The 22,081-nt window shown below is 42.3% G+C and overlaps 1 protein-coding gene across 3 annotated transcripts in view; it reads right to left on the bottom strand.

Moving 5' to 3' along the window:
- Positions 1–22,081, bottom strand: part of cdkal1 (CDK5 regulatory subunit associated protein 1-like 1) — a 979,997-nt gene that overhangs the window by 871,225 nt on the left and 86,691 nt on the right. Inside the window, exon 1 of one of the 3 annotated variants that reach the window (XM_072509705.1) lies at positions 1,964–2,024. The exons of the other annotated variants lie outside the window; for them this stretch is intronic. Within the exon in view, the coding sequence (XP_072365806.1) occupies positions 1,964–2,009 (46 nt within the window). The 5' untranslated portion in view covers positions 2,010–2,024. Of the gene's footprint in view, positions 1–1,963; positions 2,025–22,081 lie in introns of those variants that run through there. 3 annotated transcript variants of the gene reach the window in all.

Below are 22,081 nucleotides of genomic sequence, written 5' to 3'. Positions count from 1 at the left end.
AGATGAGGGTCTGTGGGCTGATGCCCTGAGTAGGGTTAATTCTTCCTCCTCTTGCGCCAGGCTCAGCCGCTCACAGAGCGCATATGACAGGGGCGAGGTTGAGTAGGTTCTTTGGAGTGGAGGACAGATGTGGGAGGTGCTCGGGGAGCCAGGCTCTGGTCGTGCCCGGCATTGGATGGGTTTTGCGAGGGCTATGTCCAAGGTGGTGACTGCCCGGGTCAAGCCGAGCTGGGGATGAGCATTATTTGGGGTATCGGACAAACCGGGAGTGCAGGAGGCGAAAGAGGCTGGTATTCTGGCCGTTGCATCCCTGGTAGCCTGGCGGAGGATTTTGCTACTATGGAAGGATGCGAAGCCCCCCCCCCCCCCCCCCCCCCCCCCCGAGTGTGGAAGCTTGGACCAATGACATGGCAGGGTTCATCAAGCTGGAAAGGATAAAGTTTGCCTTGCGAGGGTCTGTGCAAGGGTTCCTCAGGCGGTGGCAACCGTTCCTAGACTATCTCGCGGAGCTTTAGGAGGTGGTCAGCAGCAGCAGCAGCCCAGGGGCGGGGGGGGGGGGGGGGGCTTCTGGGTTAAGGTGGGGGTTTTCCCCCCCTATGTGCGCTTTTTACTGTTATATGGGGGGTTACTGTATATGGGGGAAATCCAATGTATAATTTCTACTTCTGTTCTTGTTGCTTTCTTTTTGTTGGGGGGGGGGGGGTTGTTGAAAATTTGTTGAAAAACTTGAATAAATATATTTTTTTTTGAAAAGAAAATGCCAAAAAATTAAAATCTCATTTATTGATTAATAGAGGAAGCTGGTCTGCTGTACTGGTGAATGTTAACTTTGACACAATGGGGATTTAGTTTTTATTCTCAAATGTATTTTACATTTCACTGAGCAATTGTATTCTATTGACTCGAAATTCACACAGCGCCGGCACAATTTGAGCGGCAATATATTTATTCTTTAAAATTTCACAAAACAATGCAGTCAAATGAAAATCTAAAATCTCAGATGTATTTGAAATCTTCCATCAAATTACTTATTTGTCATACTTACAAAATCATATGTTCCCGATTCGCTTAATACCAAAATAAAATGAATAAATAGACCATTTAAAAGCAAATAAAATACCAATGAAAAACTACATAGGGATTATTAGCCCACTAATTATTCACACAATGAAAATAAAAGTGAACTAAGCTACATGTTTCAAAAATGTCTTGCTGCCGAAATAATCTGCAAAACAAAAAATGATAAACCAGGCGCATGCTGCCAAGCCGCAAGATCACGTCCAGGGCACCTGTTCCCCCCAGTTCAGCAAAATATCGGGTACCTATATCTAATTAGTGTACCATGCACTGAATACACAACTGCAAAACTGAAATAGTTTTAAAATTAAATACTTTTGAAACATGAAAAAAATATTTCATACATATTGGACAGTCCTGTTTTTTAATTAACAAATCATAGTAATAATCCCCCAATATTGTGTAATAAAACTCACTGTGTCTTATTTAAGCACCATAAATCGGTGTCCATATTATGACAGTTGCTTTTATAACGCACTGGGAGCAGAGCCATGGAATATATTTGAGTTATAACAACTCTTATCTTTTATCTTGTAAATTTTTATTTTCCGTGGTTGTCACTTAAAACCCATCATAACTATTTGCATGCTCTTAAGCTATCTTTATGAATAGCATTGGAAGCAAAACATCAAGAGCAAGCAGTTGAGGATGCTATAAGAAACATCTGGACCTGATGCTTTTAAGATCTACCTACATAATCAAAATGATCTGTAGCATATTTAATATAGTCCATTCAGGTTCAATGAAATTGCCTGAAACATTATGTACAAACGCCAAAGTAACCTTTTTTTAAAAAAAAGCTATGCAAAGAAACAAATGTCACATCATGAACAAATCACTTTAACATATAATACAAACCTGAAATTGTGTCTCTTCTTGCACCTACCTAAATTTAGACGTGTTGCCTCCAGATGCAAAACACTGCTGGACATGCTGCATTATTTTTAATGGGTTTTGTATTCAAAAGCCGCGTTACGATATTAGACCATACCTTATTGTAAGCATAACTGCATTTAACTGTTCCTGCCTTTATTCCTTCCACCTCCCTTCCATGAACACTGATTTTTTTTTTTTAATATTAAAATCAAAAATGACAAATTGTAACCAGCTAGCTTCCCAATTTACAGCACTGAATAGGACTAGCCACTGCGCAATGAAAAAACAGGAGTTCTTCTGATTGGCCAAGGTCAGGCAGCATCGCATAGCTACCATGGCACCATTTAGCTTTATTTGGACATGATCATTTCCATCAGCAAACAACTGCTCTATACATTTAAGACACGAGGACTGCCTCATTCTTTTTGTCTCGAATCTTTTACCTACTCATTAATCACAGCTCATCTTTCCTAATCAGTTACCATAGTAAAATAATCCATGCAACAATTAGTCCCACATTCCACCAATGTTACCATGCTCATTCTTTTTGTTAACCTATGGTTTCCTTGCAGTTTCACAGGTGCGCATTTTAACATTTGCCCAAAATACAGGTATATTTTTAATAAAAAGAAACAAATGTTGGTGTCATAATTCAAAACCGTTTTAAGATATCAACTTTATTTGGTCGTTAGTATTTCTGATGAAGCTGAGAGATAAACTAGGAAATATGCAAAATTATGAGTGATATACACATTACAGTAGCAAGGTGATGCACACTTTCAGTGTCTAAAGGTAAATGTGGGACAGCTGCAGGTCAGAGACACAGACAAAACAGTAATTCTTTGTCAAACACTGCCACCTACTGCCTAAATAGCCTCAAACTGCCAACTGCTTTAATTATGTTTAACAAAAAGCCCAACTTTCTAAACAAAATTAGCCTGGATTTTGTTTGAGTGGTGCTAGTGCCTTTTAAATGGAGTACACAACAATCATTGCAAAGCAAGAAATTTTACATAAAATAGTGTGAAAGGACAGTACCATTCATTGTTAGACAGTGCCATCTAGTGATCTCAAAGAAAATTAATTTAATATGTCCAGTCTCTTTTGGTCTTATTGGGACAGAGGGGTCATATTGGGACAGAGGAGTTCATCGAATGCTTTCAGGGTAGTTTCTTAGAACAGCATGTTCTGGAGCCAACCAGAGAGCGGGTGATACGACATTTGTTTTTCTGGAATGAGATGGGGTTGGTTATTTAACCAAAAGATGTGCAGGGAAAGTGGATTCGCCATGAAAATTGCCCCTTAATTGGAATTTTTTAAATTTTTTTTAAAAGATAGGTCAATAGATACAATGGCAGGTGATATTTTAGAATACATAGAACAGATACATATCAATGAGAAAGAAAAATTCCAAAGGATGGACACACCATTTGCGATTAACTAAAAAGGTTAAAGATAGTATCAAACTTAAAGAAAAAGCATATACGAGTGCAAAGACAAGTTGAAGGTCAGGAGATTGGACAGAATATAAGGAACAGCAAAGGATGACTAAACGATTAAAAAGGAGGGAAACATCCGAGTAAGAGCAAAAGCTAGCCAGAAATGTAAAAGTTCACAAAGGGCACTTGGATAAGTTTAAGATAATCAGGCAGAGTCAACATGGTTTTGTGAAAGATAAGTCATGTTTTACCAACTTACTGGAGTTATTTGAGGTAGCAACATGCACTGTAGATCAAGAAAAAAAACGCTGAATGTACTGTACTTAGATATCCAGAAGGCATTTGATAAAATTCCACATCAAAGGTTATTGCGGAAAATAAAAGCATATTGACAGCAAACAGCGATTAGGCATAAAAGGCTCTTTTTCAGGTTGGCAATATATAAGAAATAGTGTGTCACCGGGGTAAGTGCTGGGACTTCATATTATATAAATGATATGGATGAAAAGATGGATGCGATGGTTACAAAATTTGCTTATGACATAAAAATAGGCAGGGAAGTAAGTTATGAACACGCAAGTACACTACAAAAAGAAATGGATCAATTAAGTGAGTCGACACAGATTTGGCAAATGGATTATTATGTAGGAATATGTGAAATTGTCCATTCTGGCAGGAAGAATAAAAGAGATGCATATTATCTAAATGATGAGAGATTGCAGAACTCTGAGATACAAAGGGAACTGGGCTTCTTAATGCATGAATCGCAAAAGATTAGTATCCAGGTACAGCAAGTAATTAAGAAAGCTAATTGTTATAGTGTTAGTATTATGCATCTCTTATTAAAATCTGTTGCTGATGTCATCAGTAATGTTGTGATGTCATTAGCAAAATATTGTGTTGAACGTGCTGAAATTTATTCTCTTCACCAAAAAGATGTAGTAACATGACCACAAAAAGGTAGTCGAAACGCTTTGTAAGTTAATCTTCTTCAATATATAAAAATGACTTAAAATACAGTATGGACTCAAAAACAGGAGCAGCTAGTTAAACATCAAAATAACAGTAACAGAATTAGAACTAATTTAGAGACCAATATACATAGGTAACAACAACTAATGATGTCACAGCACTTACTGAAGACATTTGTAATGGATTTAAATAAGAGGATTCACAATAATAACTCTATAATACTAATGAATATAATTTGTGAGGGCAATTGAATACAAAAGTAGGGAAGTTATGCTTCAGTTATACAGAGCACTTGTGAGACCACATCTGGAGTACTGCGTATAGTATTGGTTATCTTAAGGAAGGATGTAAATGCATGGAAGCAGTTCAGAGGAGGTTTACTAGATTAATACCTGGAATGGGCGGGTTGTCTTGGGAAGAAAGATTGGGCAGGCTTGGTTTGCATCCACTGCAGTTTAGAAAATTAAGAGACAACTTGCTTAAAACACACAAAATGTGGAGAGGACATTTCCTCTTGTGGGAAAAAATCTAGACGAGGGGTCTCTTGTTTAAAAATAAGGGGCCGCCCATTTAAAACTGAGATGAGAAAAAGTTATTTTTCTCGGAGATGCATGAGTCTTTGGAACTCTCTTCCTGAAAAGGCAGTGGAACAGAGTTTTTGACTACTTGTAAGGCAGAGGTGGACAGATTCTTGGTAAGCAATCAGATGATAGGTTATCAGAGGTAGGCAGATTTCAGATTTGAGGTCACTATCAGATCTGCCATGATCTTTTTAAATGGTGGAGCAGGCTCAAGGAGCCAAATGTCATCTGGCTCTGGCATTGTGGACAAGTTTTATAAAATTGTGTAAATGAACAGATTATTTAGCACATAGAAGAAAAATTTACCAGATTAACATTTCAAATGTGACCATCAGAACAGAAGAATAAAATAAGATCCACGCTTAAAAAATGTTACTTATTTTCTTATTAGACACCAATTAATCTATTGTACATTTCCAGCAAATTGCTTTCACTTAAATTTCCAGTATTTGTGTTCCTTTAACTAAACCATATTTTGTTTGCAACATATTTAGCTTAACAGCAGACTAATGGTTGCAGAATTAATTTGGTTTCTGCACCTTTTCCAGATCTTCGATTAAGCTTTCTGCTGGATGCAAGAACATGTGCAATAGTGCGCACATGCTAATCTATGCCAAACTGTGTTCGCCATGAGGCAGCAGTGCTAACCATTGCTCCACTATGCCACCCTCTTCAAAATACTTAATTGGGTACTAAAGTGCTTTGGAACATCCTGAATGTATAAACGGCAAACCTCTTCTTTTAAACCTAAGTTTAACACTGTGCCTGTAGTCAAATCTGGATTAACTGTGCCAAAACTACATACGTTGGAAATGAAGTAGAATCCATATATCTTTTTCTTTTCTAAAGAGTTCAAGACAGTAGGGTAACCTGAAAGAAAAGGCGGGGGATGACAATATGAGTAAAAAAAAGTCAGTGAACTCTTATTTGCATTATGGGTACAAATGCAATCAAGCTACACAGAAGTAACTCCCCTGACAGAGAGTGGTTTGCCTTAATTGGCAGGGGGGAAAAAAATCAATGATTCCAATACAATCAGTTTGTCAAATTTATCACCAAGAAAAGCAAATACTAAGCTGAGTCATGTGCCTGTGGCCTACATCCATTTTTAATACGGCAGGCTGAGAGCTGTGGCTATCAATTTAATGAAATTCACTTGTGGCCTAAATTTCACCTCACTTGCAGACAATCCGATTTCCCCAAGCTAAATACTTTTTCAGTCAGTCTATCTGATTCAAAAACAGGAATATCTTTGTCCCTTTAAAAAAGTGAAAAGCTGCCGGGGGGGGGGGGATCCTGCACCGGGGGGGGCCTGAAATGGGGTGTGGCCCGCGATCGGTGCCCACCGATCGTCGGGCCATCCTCTCTGGAGGAGGACCTCCTTTCTTCTGCAGCCCCGCAAGATCCGTCTGACACCTTCTTGCGGGGCGGACTCGGAGAGGACGACAATCACGCATGCGCGGGTGACACCAGTTATGCGGCGCCAGCCGCTTCATGTATGCGGCACCGCCTTTACGCGGCACCAAGGCCTGGCGCGCGTAAGTGATGCGGCGCCGCTCCTAGCCCATTATCGGGCCCCGAATCGGTCGGGATACGGGCCGTTTCGCGCCGTCGAGGTTCACGACGGCGCGAACGCTCTGCCTCCATTTCGGAGAATCCCACCCAGGAGCTGGAGAACTGAACACAGGCAGAGGAGAGGGAGGGAGAAAACTGGGAGTGGAGGAAAGAAATGGTGCCGATGGTGAGATGGGTTTGGATTTGAGCCCAGGGAGGAGGGAGAGTGTGTGGGACGGGGATTTACAGCTTTGGGGGAAGAAGAGAGGAAAAAATGTTGCAGAGAAACTAGAATTGAGTTTCCTGAATTTCTATCCTGGACTGAGTGATAACTTTTGTAAACTCCTTTTACAGGGAATTAAAAGGGGAGATTCCAAAGACTGGAAACTCAAACAGTTTTGCATAGACAGAGTGGATATTCAGAGATTTTTTTCCCAGGGTAGAGGGGTCAATTACTAGGGGCATAGGTTTTAAGGTGCGAGGGGCAAGGCTTAGAGGAGATGTACGAGGTACTTAAGGAGGAAAAAAAAGTGAAAAGAGTAGATTTGTGACTAACGACATACTACAAAACTAACTACACATTATTCCCCAAAACTGAAAAATTCACATCCAGAATTGGTTTTAGGAATTCCAGAAAATACCATGAAAAATATTATGCAAAGTTCAAGTGAAAACAGGTAGTATTGAGGAAGCAAGGGGGCTGCAGAAGGATTTGGACAAGCTAGGAGTGGGCAGTGAAGTGGCAAATGAAATACAATGTGAAAAAGTGTGAGGTTATGCACTTTGGAAGGGGGAATTTAGGCATAGACTATTTTCTGAATGAGGAAATGCTTTGCAAATCAGAAGCACAAAAGGACTTGGGAGTCCTTGTTCACGACTCTCTTACGGTTAACGTGCAGGTTCAATCGGCAGTTACGAAGGCAAATGCAATGTTAGCATTCATGTCAAGAGGGCTAGAATACAAGACCAGAGATGTACTTCTGAGGCTGTATAAGGCTCTGGTCAGACCTCATTTGGAGTATTGCGAGCAGTTTTGTGCCTCGGATCGTGTTTTCGGGATCCTTAAGGGGGAGGGGGAGCAGCCCCAAGTCGTGGTTCACATAGGTAACAACGACATAGGTAGGAAAAGGAATCGGGATGTACGGCAGGAATTCAGGGAACTAGGGTGGAAACTTAGATCTAGGACAAATAGAGTTATTATCTCTGGGTTGTTACCCGTTCCACATGATAGCGAGACGAGGAATAGGGACAGAGAGGAGTTGAATGCGTGGCTACAGGGATGGTGCAGGAGGGAGGGTTTCAGATTTCTGGATAATTGGGGCTCAATCTGGGGTCGGTGGGACCTCTACAAACGGGATGGTCTACACCTGGACCAGAGGGGTACCAATATCCTGGGGGGGAAATTTGCTAATACTCTTCGGGAGGGTTTAAACTAGTTCAGCAGGGGTTTGGGAACCTGAATTGTAGCTCCAGTATACAGGAGGTTGAGAGTAGTGAGGTCATGAGTAAGGTTTTAAAGTTGCAGGAACGTACCGGCAGGCAGGAAGGTGGTTTAAAGTGTGTCTTCTTCAATGCCAGGATCATCCGGAATAAGGTGGGTGAACTTGCGGCATGGGTTGGTACCTGGGACTTCGATGTTGTGGCCATTTTGGAGACATGGATAGAGCAGGGACAGGAATGGTTGTTGCAGGTGCCGGCGTTTAGATATTTTAGTAAGCTCAGGGAAGGTGGTAAAAGAGGGGGAGGGGTGGCATTGTTAGTCAAGGACAGTATTACGGTGGCGGAAAGGACGTTTGATGAGGACCCGTCGACTGAGGTAGTATGGGCTGAGGTTAGAAACAGGAAAGGAGAGGTCACCCTGTTGGGGGTTTTCTATAGTCTCTGAAAAGTTCCACAGATGTAGAGGAAAGGATTGCAAAGATGATTCTGGATAGGAGCAAAAGCAACAGGGTAGTTGTTGTGGGGGACTTTAACTTTCCAAATAATGACTGGAAACGCTATAGTTATAGAGTACTTTAGATGGGTCTGTTTTTGTCCAATGTGTGCAGGAGGGTTTCCTGACACAGTATGTAGATAGGCCAACGAGGCCGTATTGGATTTGGTACTGGGTAATGAACCAGGACAGGTGTTAGATTTGGAGGTAGGTGAGCACTTTGGTGATAGTGACCACAATTCGATTAAGTTTACTTTAGTGATGGAAAGGGATAGGTATATACCGCAGGGCAAGAGTTATGTCTGGTGGAAAAGGTAATTATGATGCGATGAGGCAAGACTTAGGATGCATCGGATGGAGAGGAAAACTGCAGGGGATGGGCACAATGGAAATGTGGAGCTTGTTCAACAGCTACTGCGTGTCCTTGATGAGTATGTACCTGTCAGGCAGGGAGGAAGTGGTCGAGCAAGGGAACCGTGGTTTACTAAGGCAGTCAAAACACTTGTCAAGAGGAAAAAGGAGGCTTATGTAAAGATGAGACATGAAGGTTCAGTTAGGGCGCTCGAGAGTTACAAGTTAGCTAGGAAGGATCTAAAGAGAGAGCTAAGAAGAGCCAGGAGGGGACATGAGAAGTCTTTGGCAGGTAGGATCAAGGATAACCCTAAAGCTTTCGATAGATATGTCAGGAATAAAAGAATGACTAGGGTAAGAGTAGGGCCAGTCAAGACAGTAGTGGGAAGTTGTGCTTGGAGTCCGGGGAGATAGGAGAGGTGCTAAATGAATATTTTTCGTCAGTATTCACACAGGAAAAGACAATGTTGTCGAGGAGAATACTGAGATTCAAGCTACTAGACTAGAAGGGCTTGAGGTTCATAAGGAGGAGGTGTTAACAATTCTGAAAAGTGTGAAAATAGATAAGTCCCCTGGGCCGGATGGGATTTATCCTAGGATTCTCTGGGAAGCTAGGGAGGAGATTGCTGAGCCTTTGGCTTTGATCTTTAAGTCATCTTTGTCTACAGGAATAGTGCCAGAAGACTGGAGGATAGAAATGTTGTCCCCTTGTTCAAGAAGGGGAGTAGAGACAACCCCGGTAACTATAGACGAGTGAGCATTACTTCTGTTGTGGGCAAAATCTTGGAAAGGTTTATAAGAGATAGGATGTATAATCATCTGGAAAGGAATAATTTGATTAGACATAGTCAACACGGTTTTGTGAAGGGTAGGTCGTGCCTCACAAACCTTATTGAGTTCTTTGAGAAGGTGACCAAACAGGTGGATGAGGGTAAAGCAGTTGATGTGGTGCATATGGATTTCAGTAAAGCGTTTACTAAGGTTCCCCACGGTAGGCTACTGCAGAAAATACGGAAGCATGGGATTCAGGGAGATTTAGCAGTTTGGATCAGAAATTGGCTAGCTGGAAGAAGACAAAGGGTGGTGGTTGATGGGAAGTGTTCAGACTGGAGTCCAGTTACTAGTGGACAAGGATCTGTTTTGGGGCCACTGCTGTTTGTCATTTTTATAAATGACCTGGAGGAGGGTGTAGAAGGATGGGTGAGTAAATTTGCAGATGAGACTAAAGTCGGTGGAGTTGTGGACAGTGCGGAAGGATGTTACAAGTTACAGAGGGACATAGATAAGCTGCAGCACTGGGCTGAGAGGTGGCAAATGGAGTTTAATGCAGAAAAGTGTGAGGTGATTCATTTTGGAAGGAATAATAGGAAGACAGAGTACTGGGCCAATGGTAATATTCTTGGCAGTGTGGACGAGCAGAGAGATCTCGGTGTCAATGTACATAGATCCCTGAAAGTTGCCACTCAGGTTGAGAGGGTTGTTAAGAAGGCGTATGGTGTGTTAGCTTTTATTGGTAGAGGGATTGAGTTTCGGAGCCATGAGGTCATGTTGCAGCTGTACAAAACTCTGGTGCGGCCGCATTTGGAGCATTGCGTGCAATTCTGGTCGCCGCATTATAGGAAGGATGTGGAAGCATTGGAAAGGGTGCAGAGGAGATTTACCAGAATGTTGCCTGGTATGGAGGGAAGATCTTATGAGGAAAGGCTGAGGGACTTGAGGCTGTTTTCGTTAGAGAGAAGAAGGTTAAGAGGTGACTTAATTGAGGCATACAAGATGATCAGAGGATTGGATAGGGTGGACAGTGAGAGCCTTTTTCCTTGGATGGTGATGTCTAGCACGAGGGGTCATAGCTTTAAATTGAGGGGAGATAGATATAAGACAGATGTCAGAGGTAGGTTCTTTACTCAGAGAGTAGTAAGGGTGTGGAATGCCCTGCCTGCAACAGTAGCGGACTCGCCAACACGAAGGGCATTCAAATGGTCATTGGATAGACAAATGGACGATAAGAGAATAGTGTAGATGGGCTTTAGAGTGGTTTCACAGGTCGGCGCAACATCGAGGGCCGAAGGGCCTGTACTGCGCTGTAATGTTCTATGTTCTATGTATCTAAGGAAGGATATGCTGGCCATGGAAAGGATCCAGAGGAGGTTCACAAGAATGATCCCTGGAATGAAGAACTTGTCGTATGAGGAACGATTGAGGACTCTGGGTCTGTACCGTTGGAGTTTAGAAGGATGAGGGGGCATCTTATTGAAACTTGCAGGATACTGCGAGGCCTGGATAGAGTGGACGTGGGGAGGATGTTTCCACTTGTAGGAAAGAGTAGAAGCAGAGGACACAATCTCAGACTAAAGAGACGTTCCTTTAGAACAGAGATGAGGAGGAGTTTCTTCAGCCAGAGGGTGGTGAATCTGTGGAACTCTTTGCCGCAGAAGGTTGTGGAGGCCAAATCACTGAGTGAATTTAAGACAGAGATAGACCATAAGACATAGGAGTGGAAGCAAGGCCATTCGGCCCATTGAGTCCACTCCACCATTCAATCATGGCTGATTTCAACTCCATTTACCCGCTCTCTCTCCATAGCCCTTAATTCCTAGAGAAATCAAGAATTTATCAACTTCTGTCTTAAAGACACTCAACGTCCCGGCCTCCACCGCCCTCTGTGGCAATGAATTCCACAGACCCACCACTCTCTGGCTGAAGAAATTTCTCCTCATCTCTGTTCTAAAGTGACTCCCTTTTATTCTAAGGCTGTGCCCCCGGGTCCTAGTCTCCCCTGCTAATGGAAACAACTTCCCTACATCCACCCTATCTAAGCCATTCATTATCTTGTAAGTTTCTATTAGATCTCCCCTCAACCTCCTAAACTCCAATGAATATAATCCCAGGATCCTCAGACATTCATCGTATGTTAGGCCTACCATTCCTGGGATCATCCGTGTGAATCTCCGCTGGACCCGCTCCAGTGCCAGTATGTCCTTCCTGAGGGGTGGGACCCAAAATTGCTCACAGTATTCGAAATGGAGCCTAACTAATGCTTTATAAAGCTTCAGAAGTACATCCCTGCTTTTATATTCCAAGCCTCTTGAGATGAATGACAACATTGCATTTGCTTTCTTAGTTACGGACTCAACCTGCAAGTTTACCTTTAGAGAATACTGGACTAGGACTCCCAAGTCCCTTTGCACTTCAGCATTATGAATTTTGTCACCGTTTAGAAAATAGTCCACGCCTCTATTCTTTTTTCCAAAGTGCAAGACCTCGCACTTGCCCACGTTGAATTTCATCAACCATTTCTTGGACCACTCTCCTAAACTGTCTAAATCTTTCCGAAGCCTCCCCACACTACCTGCCCCTCCACCTATCTTTGTATCATCGGCAAACTTAGCCAGAATGCCCTCAGTCCCGTCATCTAGATCGTTAATATATAAAGAGAACAGCTGTGGCCCCCACACAGAACCCTGCGGGACACCACTCATCACCAGTTGCCATTCCGAAAAAGAACCTTTTATCCCAACTCTCTGCCTTCTGCCTGACAGCCAATCGTCAATCCATGTTAGTACCTTGCCTCGAATACCATGGGCCCTTATTTTACTCAGCAGTCCCCCGTGAGGCACCTTATCAAAGGCCTTTTGGAAGTCAAGATAGATAACATCCATTGGCTCTCCTTGGTCTAACCTATTTGTCATCTCTTCAAAGAACTCTAACAGGTTTGTCAGGCAAGACCTCCCCTTACTAAATCCATGCTGACTTGTCCTAATCCGACACTGCACTTCCAAGAATTTAGAAATCTCATCCTTAACAATGGATTCTAGAATCTTGCCAACAACCGAGGTTAGGCTAATTGGCCTATAATTTTCCATCTTTTTCTTTGTTCCATTCTTGAACAGGGGGGTTACAACAGCGATTTTCCAATCCTCTGGTACTTTCCCTGACTCCAGTGACTGTTGAAACATCATCACCAACGCCTCCACTATTTCTTCAGCTATCTCCTTTAGAACTCTAGGATGTAGCCCATCTGGGCCCGGAGATTTGTCAATTTTTAGACCTCTTAGTTTCTCTAGCACTTTCTCCTTTGTGATGGCTACCATATTCAACTCTGTCCCCTGACTCTCCGGAATTGTTGGGATATTACTCATGTCTTCTACTGTGAAGACTGACGCAAAGTACTTATTCAGTTCCTCGGCTATTTCCTTGTCTCCCATCACAAAATTACCAGCGTCATTTTGGAGCGGCCCAATGTCAACTTTTGCCTCCCGTTTGTTTTTAATGTATTTAAAGAAACTTTTACTATTATTCCTAATGTTACTGGCTAGCCTACCTTCAAATTTGATCCTCTCTTTCCTTATTTCTCTCTATGTTATCCTCTGTTTGTTTTTGTAGCCTTCCCAATCTTCTGACTTCCCACTACTCTTTGCCACATTATAGGCTTTTTCTTTTGCTTTGATGCATTCCCTAACTTCCTTTGTCAGCCATGGCTGCCTAATCCCCCCTCTGATAACCTTTCTTTTCTTTGGGATGAACCTCTGTACTGTGTCCTCAATTACTCCCAGAAACTCCTGCCATTGCTGTTCTACTGTCTTTCCCACTAGGCACTGCTCCCAGTCGATTTTCGTCAGTTCCTCCCTCATGCCCCTGTAGTTACCTTTATTTAACTGTAACACCTTTACATCTGATTCTACCTTCTTTCTTTCAAATTGGAGATTGAATTCGACCATATTATGATCACTGCCTCCTAAGTGCTCCCTTACTTTAAGAGCTTTAATCAAGTCTGGCTCATCACATAACACTAAGTCCAGAATGGCCTGTTCCCTCGTGGGCTCCATCACAAGCTGTTCCAAAAAGCCCTCCTGTAAACATTCAATGAATTCCCTTTCCTTGGGTCCACTGGCAGTATCATTTACCCAGTCCACCTGCATATTAAAGTCCCCCATGATCACTGTGACCTTGCCTTTCTGACATGCACTTTCTATTTCGTGGTGCATCTTGTGCCCCTGGTCCTAACCACTGTTAGGAGGCCTGTACATAACTCCCATTATGTTTTTTTTGCCTTTGTGGTTCCTCAACTCTACCCACACAGACTCCACATCATCCGACCCCATGTCGTTTAGTGCTATTGATTTAATTTCATTCCAAATTAACAAGGCAACCCCGCCCCCTCTGCCCACCTCTCTGTCTTTTCGATAGGTTGTGAATCCCTGGATGTTTAAATGCCAGTCCTGAACCCCCTGCAACCATGTCTCTGTGATGCCTACCACATCATACCTGCCAGTCACAATCTGGGCCACAAGCTCATCTGCCTTGTTCCGTACACTGCGCGCATTTAAATATAGCACCTTTAATTCTCTATTGACCGTCCCTTTTTGTTTTCTTAGTGTGGTGGACCTTGGTTTACTGAGCCTTTCCATACACTGTCATATTTTGTGGGATGGGGACTATTGTAACCTCTCCTGAGTTTGGTCTTTTCGTGCTTTTTTGTATTCCTAAGCAGCTACGCTTCCCACTGATTACTTCACCTCTTGGTTCCCTGACTTTCCCTTCCCCCCCCCCCCAATCTTTAGTTTAAAGTCCTATTGACCACCCTATTTACTCTTTTCGCCAGAACACTGGTCCCAGCTCGGTTCAGGTGGAGACCATCCCAACGGTATAGGTCCCCCCTGTCCCAAAACTGATGCCAGTGCCCCATGAAAAGGAACCCCTCATTCCCACACCACTCTTTCAGCCACGTGTTAACTTCCCTTATTCTTGCCTCCCTATGCCAATTTGCACGTGGCTCGGGCAGTAATCCGGAGATTATGACCCTTGAGGACCTGTTTTTTTAATTTGAATCCTAGCTCTTTATAATCTCTAAACAGGTCCTCTTTCCTAGACTTGCCTATGTTGTTGGTACCGACATGGACCACAACAACTGGATCCTCTCCCTCCCTCTCCAGTATCCTTTCAAGCCTGTCAGAGATGTCCCGCACCCTAGCACCGGGCAGGCAACATACCATGCGGGACTCTTTATCCTGCTCACAAAGGATACTATCTATCCCCCTGATAATAGAATCCCCTACAACTACAACTTGCCTATTTACTCCCTCCCCTTGAATGGCCTGCTGAACCATGGTGCCTTGGTCAGCTGACTCATCCTTCCTGCAACCCTGTTCGCCATCCACACAGGGAGCAAGTGCCTCATACCTGTTGGACAGAGTCAAGGGCTGAGGCTCCTGAGTGCTGGTTCTCTTTACCTGCCTGACTTGCAGTCACACCCGGCTGTCCCTGGCCACTAGCAGGATTTAAACTACTTACTCTGACAGGTGTGACTGCCTCCTGAAACACAGTGTCCAGGTAAGTCTCCCCCTCCCGGATGTGCCTCAGTGTTTGAAGCTCAGACTCCAGCTCATCAACTCTGAGCCGGAGCTCTTCGAGCAGCCAACACTTACTGCAGATGTGGTCGCTGCAGCTCGCAATGGGATCTGCCAGCTCCCACATCAAGCAGCTCAAGCACATCACCTGACCAGCCATCACTAATTAATTAATTTAGTTTAATTTAAGTTTATGGTGGGGGCAGCTTCAGCCAATCAGACACTACCCTGCACTTTTAACTGAAAAACAGCACAATTAGATTAACCACTTACCTTTCCTGGTTACCTTACTGCACCAAACTAGCAAATTCTCACTGTCTGTATCTCTCTCACTCCGGCTGTGTCTCCTTGACCTGCGCAATGCTAATAATATAATATAATAATGCTAATAATATAATATGGCACTTACCTCACACCAATGGGTCTTATTATTAGGTTAGAGGAGGAGGGCGGGTGGGAGACACTACACGTGTAGTGTCTCGGGTTTCCTCTCCACCAGAATTTATTGGTTGGGGGGGGGTCTCTTCCCAGAAGTCCGCGGGTCGAAAAAAATAAAACAGAAAAGTGTTTTTTTAAAAGGATAAACTTACCTCCCAGAAATCACTTGCGCACCGCTCCCGCTGAAATCGACTGAGATAGATAGGGTCTTGATTAATAACGGGATCAGGAGTTATGGGGAGAAGGCAGGAGAATGGGGATGAGAACATATCAGCCATGATTGAATGGCGGAGCAGACTCGATGGGCAGAGTGGCCTAATTCTGCTCCTATGTCTTGTGGTCTTATGGTCAATGGGCTTGATTTATCTAGATTTACCAAGGCCATAGTGAACAACCCCACCAGCTAGCGGGGTGCGGTGGTGGTGAGACTACCCACTATACCAGACGGCTGTTCCACAGCAATTTAACAATGGTCGCGATATTCATTTCTTTAAGGCAAGATTCCCACTCCTTTCTTGGAAGGAAGAATAGTATTTCAGGAATAGACTAGGAAATAGATAGTCGCTGGCCAGTCAGATGGCTGGAAGCTCTGTAGACCCAGCAGTGCCAGCTGGGACCGGTGGCCATGGCTGGAGCTACATGGGTTCAGTTCAAAGGAATTAGATAACTGATGCGTTTTAAAAATTATTAATTTCCAAACAAGCAGTCAATGGAGGTCACAATCCTTAATGAATAGTGCACTTATCGCAATTACAATCCATAAGCCTTCCAAACAAATACCAGAGTTTACTACAGCAGAGTCATTACAATAGTTTTGAGGATAATGTCTACCCAAATGGGGAAACACCCAAAGAATTGCGACTCCCTACCTCAATAATGAAAAAATTATTTTTAAAGCTATGCCAAGAACAGTGACATAAGGTGAATAAGCTTATTTTAGCCTGTAAATGCTGCATTTAAAATTAATGGAATTGTGCAAGTCTGATACACAATGAAATAAAATGCTTATCTTAAAAAAAAAAAAAAAAATTTTTTATTTAAAAAAAAGGGCAGCACGGTAGCACACGTGGCTAGCACTGTGGCTTCACAGCGCCAGGGTCCCAGGTTCGATTCCTCGCTGGGTCACTGTCTGTGCGGAGTCTGCACATCCTCCCAGTGTGTGCGTGGGTTTCCTCCGGGTGCTCCGGTTTCCTCCCACAGTCCAAAGATGTGCAGGTTAGGTGGATTGGCCATTCTAAATTACCCTTAGTGTCCAAAAAGGTTAGGAGGGATTATTGGGTTCTGGGGATAGGGTGGAAGTGAGGGCTTAAGTGGGTCGGTGCAGACTCGATGGGCCGAATGGCCTCCTTCTGCACTGTATGTTCTATGTTCATGCAGTCCCCGTGCTGAAGAGTCTCAATAAGTCAGCGGTCAGGGATCACGGCCTCAATAATCCTCCCCACAACCCTATAAAATTTCAGATAAGACAGGGCTTGTGGGTAAATAGCGAGAAGGCCACCTGCCTTCAGACCTGCGAATGGGAAAAATAAAATCAACCCCCATGTGTCAGTCGCATTTAAGCAGTGGCCCTGGCTAACAACAGGGAAAACATCAAATTGTGTGTTTGTCTGAGATTCTTCAGCTAAAATCTCAACCAAAAACAGAGAATGATGGACAATCTCGGCAGGTCTGACAGCATCTGTGGAGAGGACATGGAGCTAACGTTTAGATAAAATTGGGTGATAGCATGGACAGAGAAATTATCTGGCTCCAAGTTTCAAATGAAACGTATATATATTTCGACCAAACTATTCTATATGTTTCGACCAAACTATTCTATAGGGGAAAAAATAAACTAATAATATAATAATAATCTTTTGTCACAAATATGAAGTTACTGTGAAAAGCCCCTAGTCACCAGATTCCGCCGCCTGTTCGGGTAAGCTGGTACGGGAATTGAACCCGCGCTGCTGGCCTTGTTCTGCATTACAAACAGCTGCCTAGCTCACTGAGCTAAACCAGCCCTTGTTAAATGAGGAAACAAACCAGTTTTTCTTTAAAAGAAAGCCCTTTCTTTGATTTTAATCTTGTCTGAGCTCTTTTGAAAACCAGAAGAGTTGGTGTAGATGCACCTCATTAAAATGACAAGCCTTCCAAGCAAATCCCGGTGGTGATCAGTAGGCTGTTCAACCATGCAGGCCATCACAGGTGATCCTGTGATCCAGTTCACATCCTCTCAACTATTCCAGCTTCACACCCCATAACTCCATCGGGAGTACAGCAGCAACCTCATTTCTGTGTAATGGGGTTTCTAGCCTAAGTTAGGGCAGGGGACAGAAAAGGAGATTTCCAAGGAGTTTCATCACTAGAGATCCACATCAGTCATGTGCTGATTTTTCTTCCCCCTCTTCAGATGAAGGATCTAATCTTGGCCTCATCCTATTTCACTTCTACACGCTGTCATCAATCAACGGCACAGCATTAGTTTTCACATGAGCGCTGATGACACCCAGCACTACTTCATCGCCTCTCTAGACTCCTTCAATGTTGATAAATTATCAAACTAATTATCCGACATCCAGTACTGGATGAGTAGAATTTTCCTCCAATTACATCATATTGAAGTCATTTTCTTTCAGTCCCCAGTCAAACTTCTGTTCCCTTCATACCAACTTCAACGCTCTCCTGGAGGTCACATTTGATCCCGACATGAGCTTCCATCTTCATATTTGCACCGCCATCAAGACTGGCTATTTCCAACTCTGTAATATGGCCCATCTCAGCTCATCTGCTGTTGCAATCCTCTTTCTTGATGCTCCTCGCTGACCTACATTAGCTCTCAGTCAAGGTCATAATTTTAAAATTCTCATCCTCGTTTTCAAATCCTCCATGGTCTCAACTTTCTCCACCTCTGTAATATCCCCCCAGCTGCACAACCCTCCTCTGCAGTCCTCTAATTCTGGCCTCTTGCGCATCCCCAATTGTAATGTCCAACTCTGGTGACTGTGACTTCAGTTGCATAGGACCGAATCTCTGGAATTCCTTCCCTGCACCTCACCGCCTCATTACCTCTAGTTCTTCCTTGAAAACGCATAACAATTAACTCTTTGACCAAGCTTTTGCTCATCTGACCTAATCTCTCCTTTGGCAGGTATAATGCGTTGTTTCATGGTGGTACGCCTGTGAAGCACCTTAGACCATACGACAATAAGACATAGAATTAGGTAATTCGGCCCATCAAGCCGGCTCCGCCATTCAACCATGGCTGACATGTTTCTCATCCCCATTCTCCTGCCTTCTCCCCATAACCCCTGATCCCCTTATTAATCAAGAACCTATCTATCTCTGTCTTAAAGACACTTAGTGACTTGACTTCCACAGCCTTCTGCGGCAATGAGTTCTACAGATTCACCACCATCTGAAGAAATTCCTCCTCATCTCAGTTTTAAAGGATTGTTCCTTCAGTCAGAGATTGTGGCCTCGGCTTCTAGTTTTCCCTACTAGTGGGAACATCCTCTCCACATCCACTGTAGGCCTCTCAGTATCCTGCAAGATCCCCCTCATCCTTCTAACCACCAACGAGTAAAGACCCGGAAACCGCTCCTCATACACCAGTGTGTTGTAAATTGTAAACACTGGACAAACAGCACATCTATACCAACAATATGTTTTTTTTTAAATAAAGATTCGATTTCTTGGGGCTCCAGGAACTTGGTGCTCCTGGTTTTCATTGTTCAATTTTTATTCCAACTTGCAACAATAAATGCAACTTTAAGTCAGTGTCATTCTACAAGTAGGTTAACATTATATCAAAGTAATTTTGTATAATAAGCCCAATAAAATAACTAAATTAAAGAAATGCATGTATTTAATCGCTGCTACCATGGGTTAGTACTTTCATATGCTACATAACAAAGTACCTACTGTTTCATACATAATAAATACTTTATTTTCTTGACTAAATCTATTCTCATTGTTGCACATCCCCTGGAGTATATCCTCATCATGTACTATGTTAACGAAAGCAGGCAAACTGGACAAAGGCCTTTGCAACATTGTTGAAGAACAAGTTATTTATGTCGAATGGCATCACACAATGTAGCTGATTCACAAGTTACCCGATTCACAAGTTACCCCAACCAGAAGCCCAAGAGCTGAAGGTGAAACAGAAAATTATCGATTTAATCTACGAGAGCTCTTTCCCAGCAATATACAATTCTCAATGATATAAAGTAGTCTTATATGCCTCAACAAGGACAGGTTCTTTTTCAACTACTCTTGCAATCATATCTGGTGCGTGGGCATTCCACTGAACCAAAGAATAAGTAATTACATGTTGAAGTAGAAACTCTTAAAACCCAACCATGGTTTAAAATGCTCATTTAAACTCAATTCAAATACTAACAAAATCAAAAGCAATTTTGAGTGATGTAGTTGACAAGGATGTTAAATTAAATAAACTTTGTACATTAGCTTAATTTTCAAGACAGCAGTTCCACTGCAATTAAATCAAAGTAATTGGTTAAGAACACTAGTCTACCAAATAACAATAAAGAATGTTGCATCAAAAGCATTGAAACCAAAACAGAGCAAGTGAGAATCATATGTGTATCAGTGCTTACATTTTTTTCCATAAAACTGATGCAACAATAAAAATATACCATTCACATGAACTATGCAAGCGATTCACCAGAAACAGTACATTACCAGTCTGGTTCGCATACATAAAATCCATATAGAGACATACAGAGAGTCCATTTCAGCTACATTTTATGGAGTACAAAAGTGCCATTATGACATGTTTTTTTAAGGTCTGGGTTCAGCCAGCACAGTTTAATGTGCCCAACAGCTGAAAGAGTCTTTAACTGTTAGGTAAGCCAACACCAACACATTTAATAAACTGCTAAATAGCTAAAACTGGAGTTTGAAAAGACTTTTACGGCCTTGAAAAAAGATTTCACTGAATTCGATCATTTTTGATTAGTCATGCTTATTTTTTTAGGTTATACAGAGAGAATTCACTTACAGCAGCAAACATTTACAAATATTTTTTGGTCATTAGAAAAATTATTTCCAAACTCAGGTTCCGAGACAAGAAGGACAGGGGGGTGGGGGATCTGGAAATGCTAGGTTTGCAGGGCGTCTACTCATTTTTTTAAAACTGAAAACCACTGGATAGTGGTACAGCTTCCTAAAGATTCAAAAACCCTCAGAAATCTGCATAAAATCTCATTTTTGTCAAAAGGAAAATGAAGCAGAATTTAGAACATAAATCTGGTTGAATGATTCTGTTTTCCCATTTCCACCTCCACCAGACACATTTGTTGATTCTTTATTTGTTACATTATCACTCCAGTTTGTCATTTAATCTCTCCAGTCTTCCACCCCAACATGGGCCTGTCCTTTTGTTCTCTGCTCATTCCCACTCATTTCCCTGAAATTATACTTGCTTTAAAACCTTCCATATCTTCAATATTTCAAATTTCTGATAAAGGTTATCGAGTTCAAACGTTAACTCTCATTTTTCTCGCCACAGATGCCATCAGGCCTGCTGAGTAACTCAAGCATTTGTTTTGCACCATAAATAGATGTGTTATCTGACTTCGTCACCACAAAATTTGATCAATAAGGAGCACACACATTACATAGCAGTATGTAAATTTGTACTTTATTCTCCACAATTATTACCATCACTTGCCTGATGTAATAGTTGCGCAGTGTAATTTACCCACCTCCCTTCTGTAGCAACTGAAAGAGAACTCCAGTTTAATTTAGCATAATTTATGAAGCTGCTCAATACTAAAAGTTAAGGAGAAAAGTGCAAAAAACAAATGCTTCATTTAAAAAAAAAACTACCATGCAAAATAAATTGTCTCATATCAGAAAACCCTAAACAATCTGGGGAGTTATTAATACATTTTAAGCAAATATCATGACCATAAACTTGCACGTCCAGCAAAAATACATCAGCTCCAAACATTTTTTTTTTTTTTTTTAAATTTGTAACCAGCCACAAATATTCCAACATTTCAACTCAATGATTTTGGGACTGAAGCATAGCTTCTTAAAGGGCATCCAAATTCTTTTCAACGTTTCCATAAGGCACAATTTTTACAATTGAAAGGCTAATTTAAATTACAGCAGTAATTGCAACCTAGACTGGCGTGCTCACGGGCATGATTCCAAAATTTGCATATGTGAAGATTGGAAACGTTGTCAACTGTGATGAGAACAGTGTTGAACTTCAAAAGGGCAGAGATTTTGGTGGATTGGGCAGTCAACTGGCAGATGAAGTTCAAAAAGAGAAGTGTGAGGTGATTCATTTTGGCAGAGACGGTATAAAACAAAGGGAGAAACTCTGTGATGCAGGAACAGAGAGACCTGGGTGAATATGTATATAAGGCATTGAAGATGGCAGGATATATTAAGAGAGCATTTAACAAAGCAGAAAGTAAGAGTGGCATGGTGACGCAGTGGTTAACACTGGGACTACGGAACGGAGGACCTGGGTTCGAATCTCGGCCCTGGATCACT

The sequence above is a fragment of the Scyliorhinus torazame genome, chromosome 6 (genome assembly GCF_047496885.1).
Source record: "Scyliorhinus torazame isolate Kashiwa2021f chromosome 6, sScyTor2.1, whole genome shotgun sequence".
Lineage (NCBI taxonomy): Eukaryota > Metazoa > Chordata > Chondrichthyes > Carcharhiniformes > Scyliorhinidae > Scyliorhinus > Scyliorhinus torazame.
This window is presented reverse-complemented; position numbering and strand designations above follow the sequence as displayed.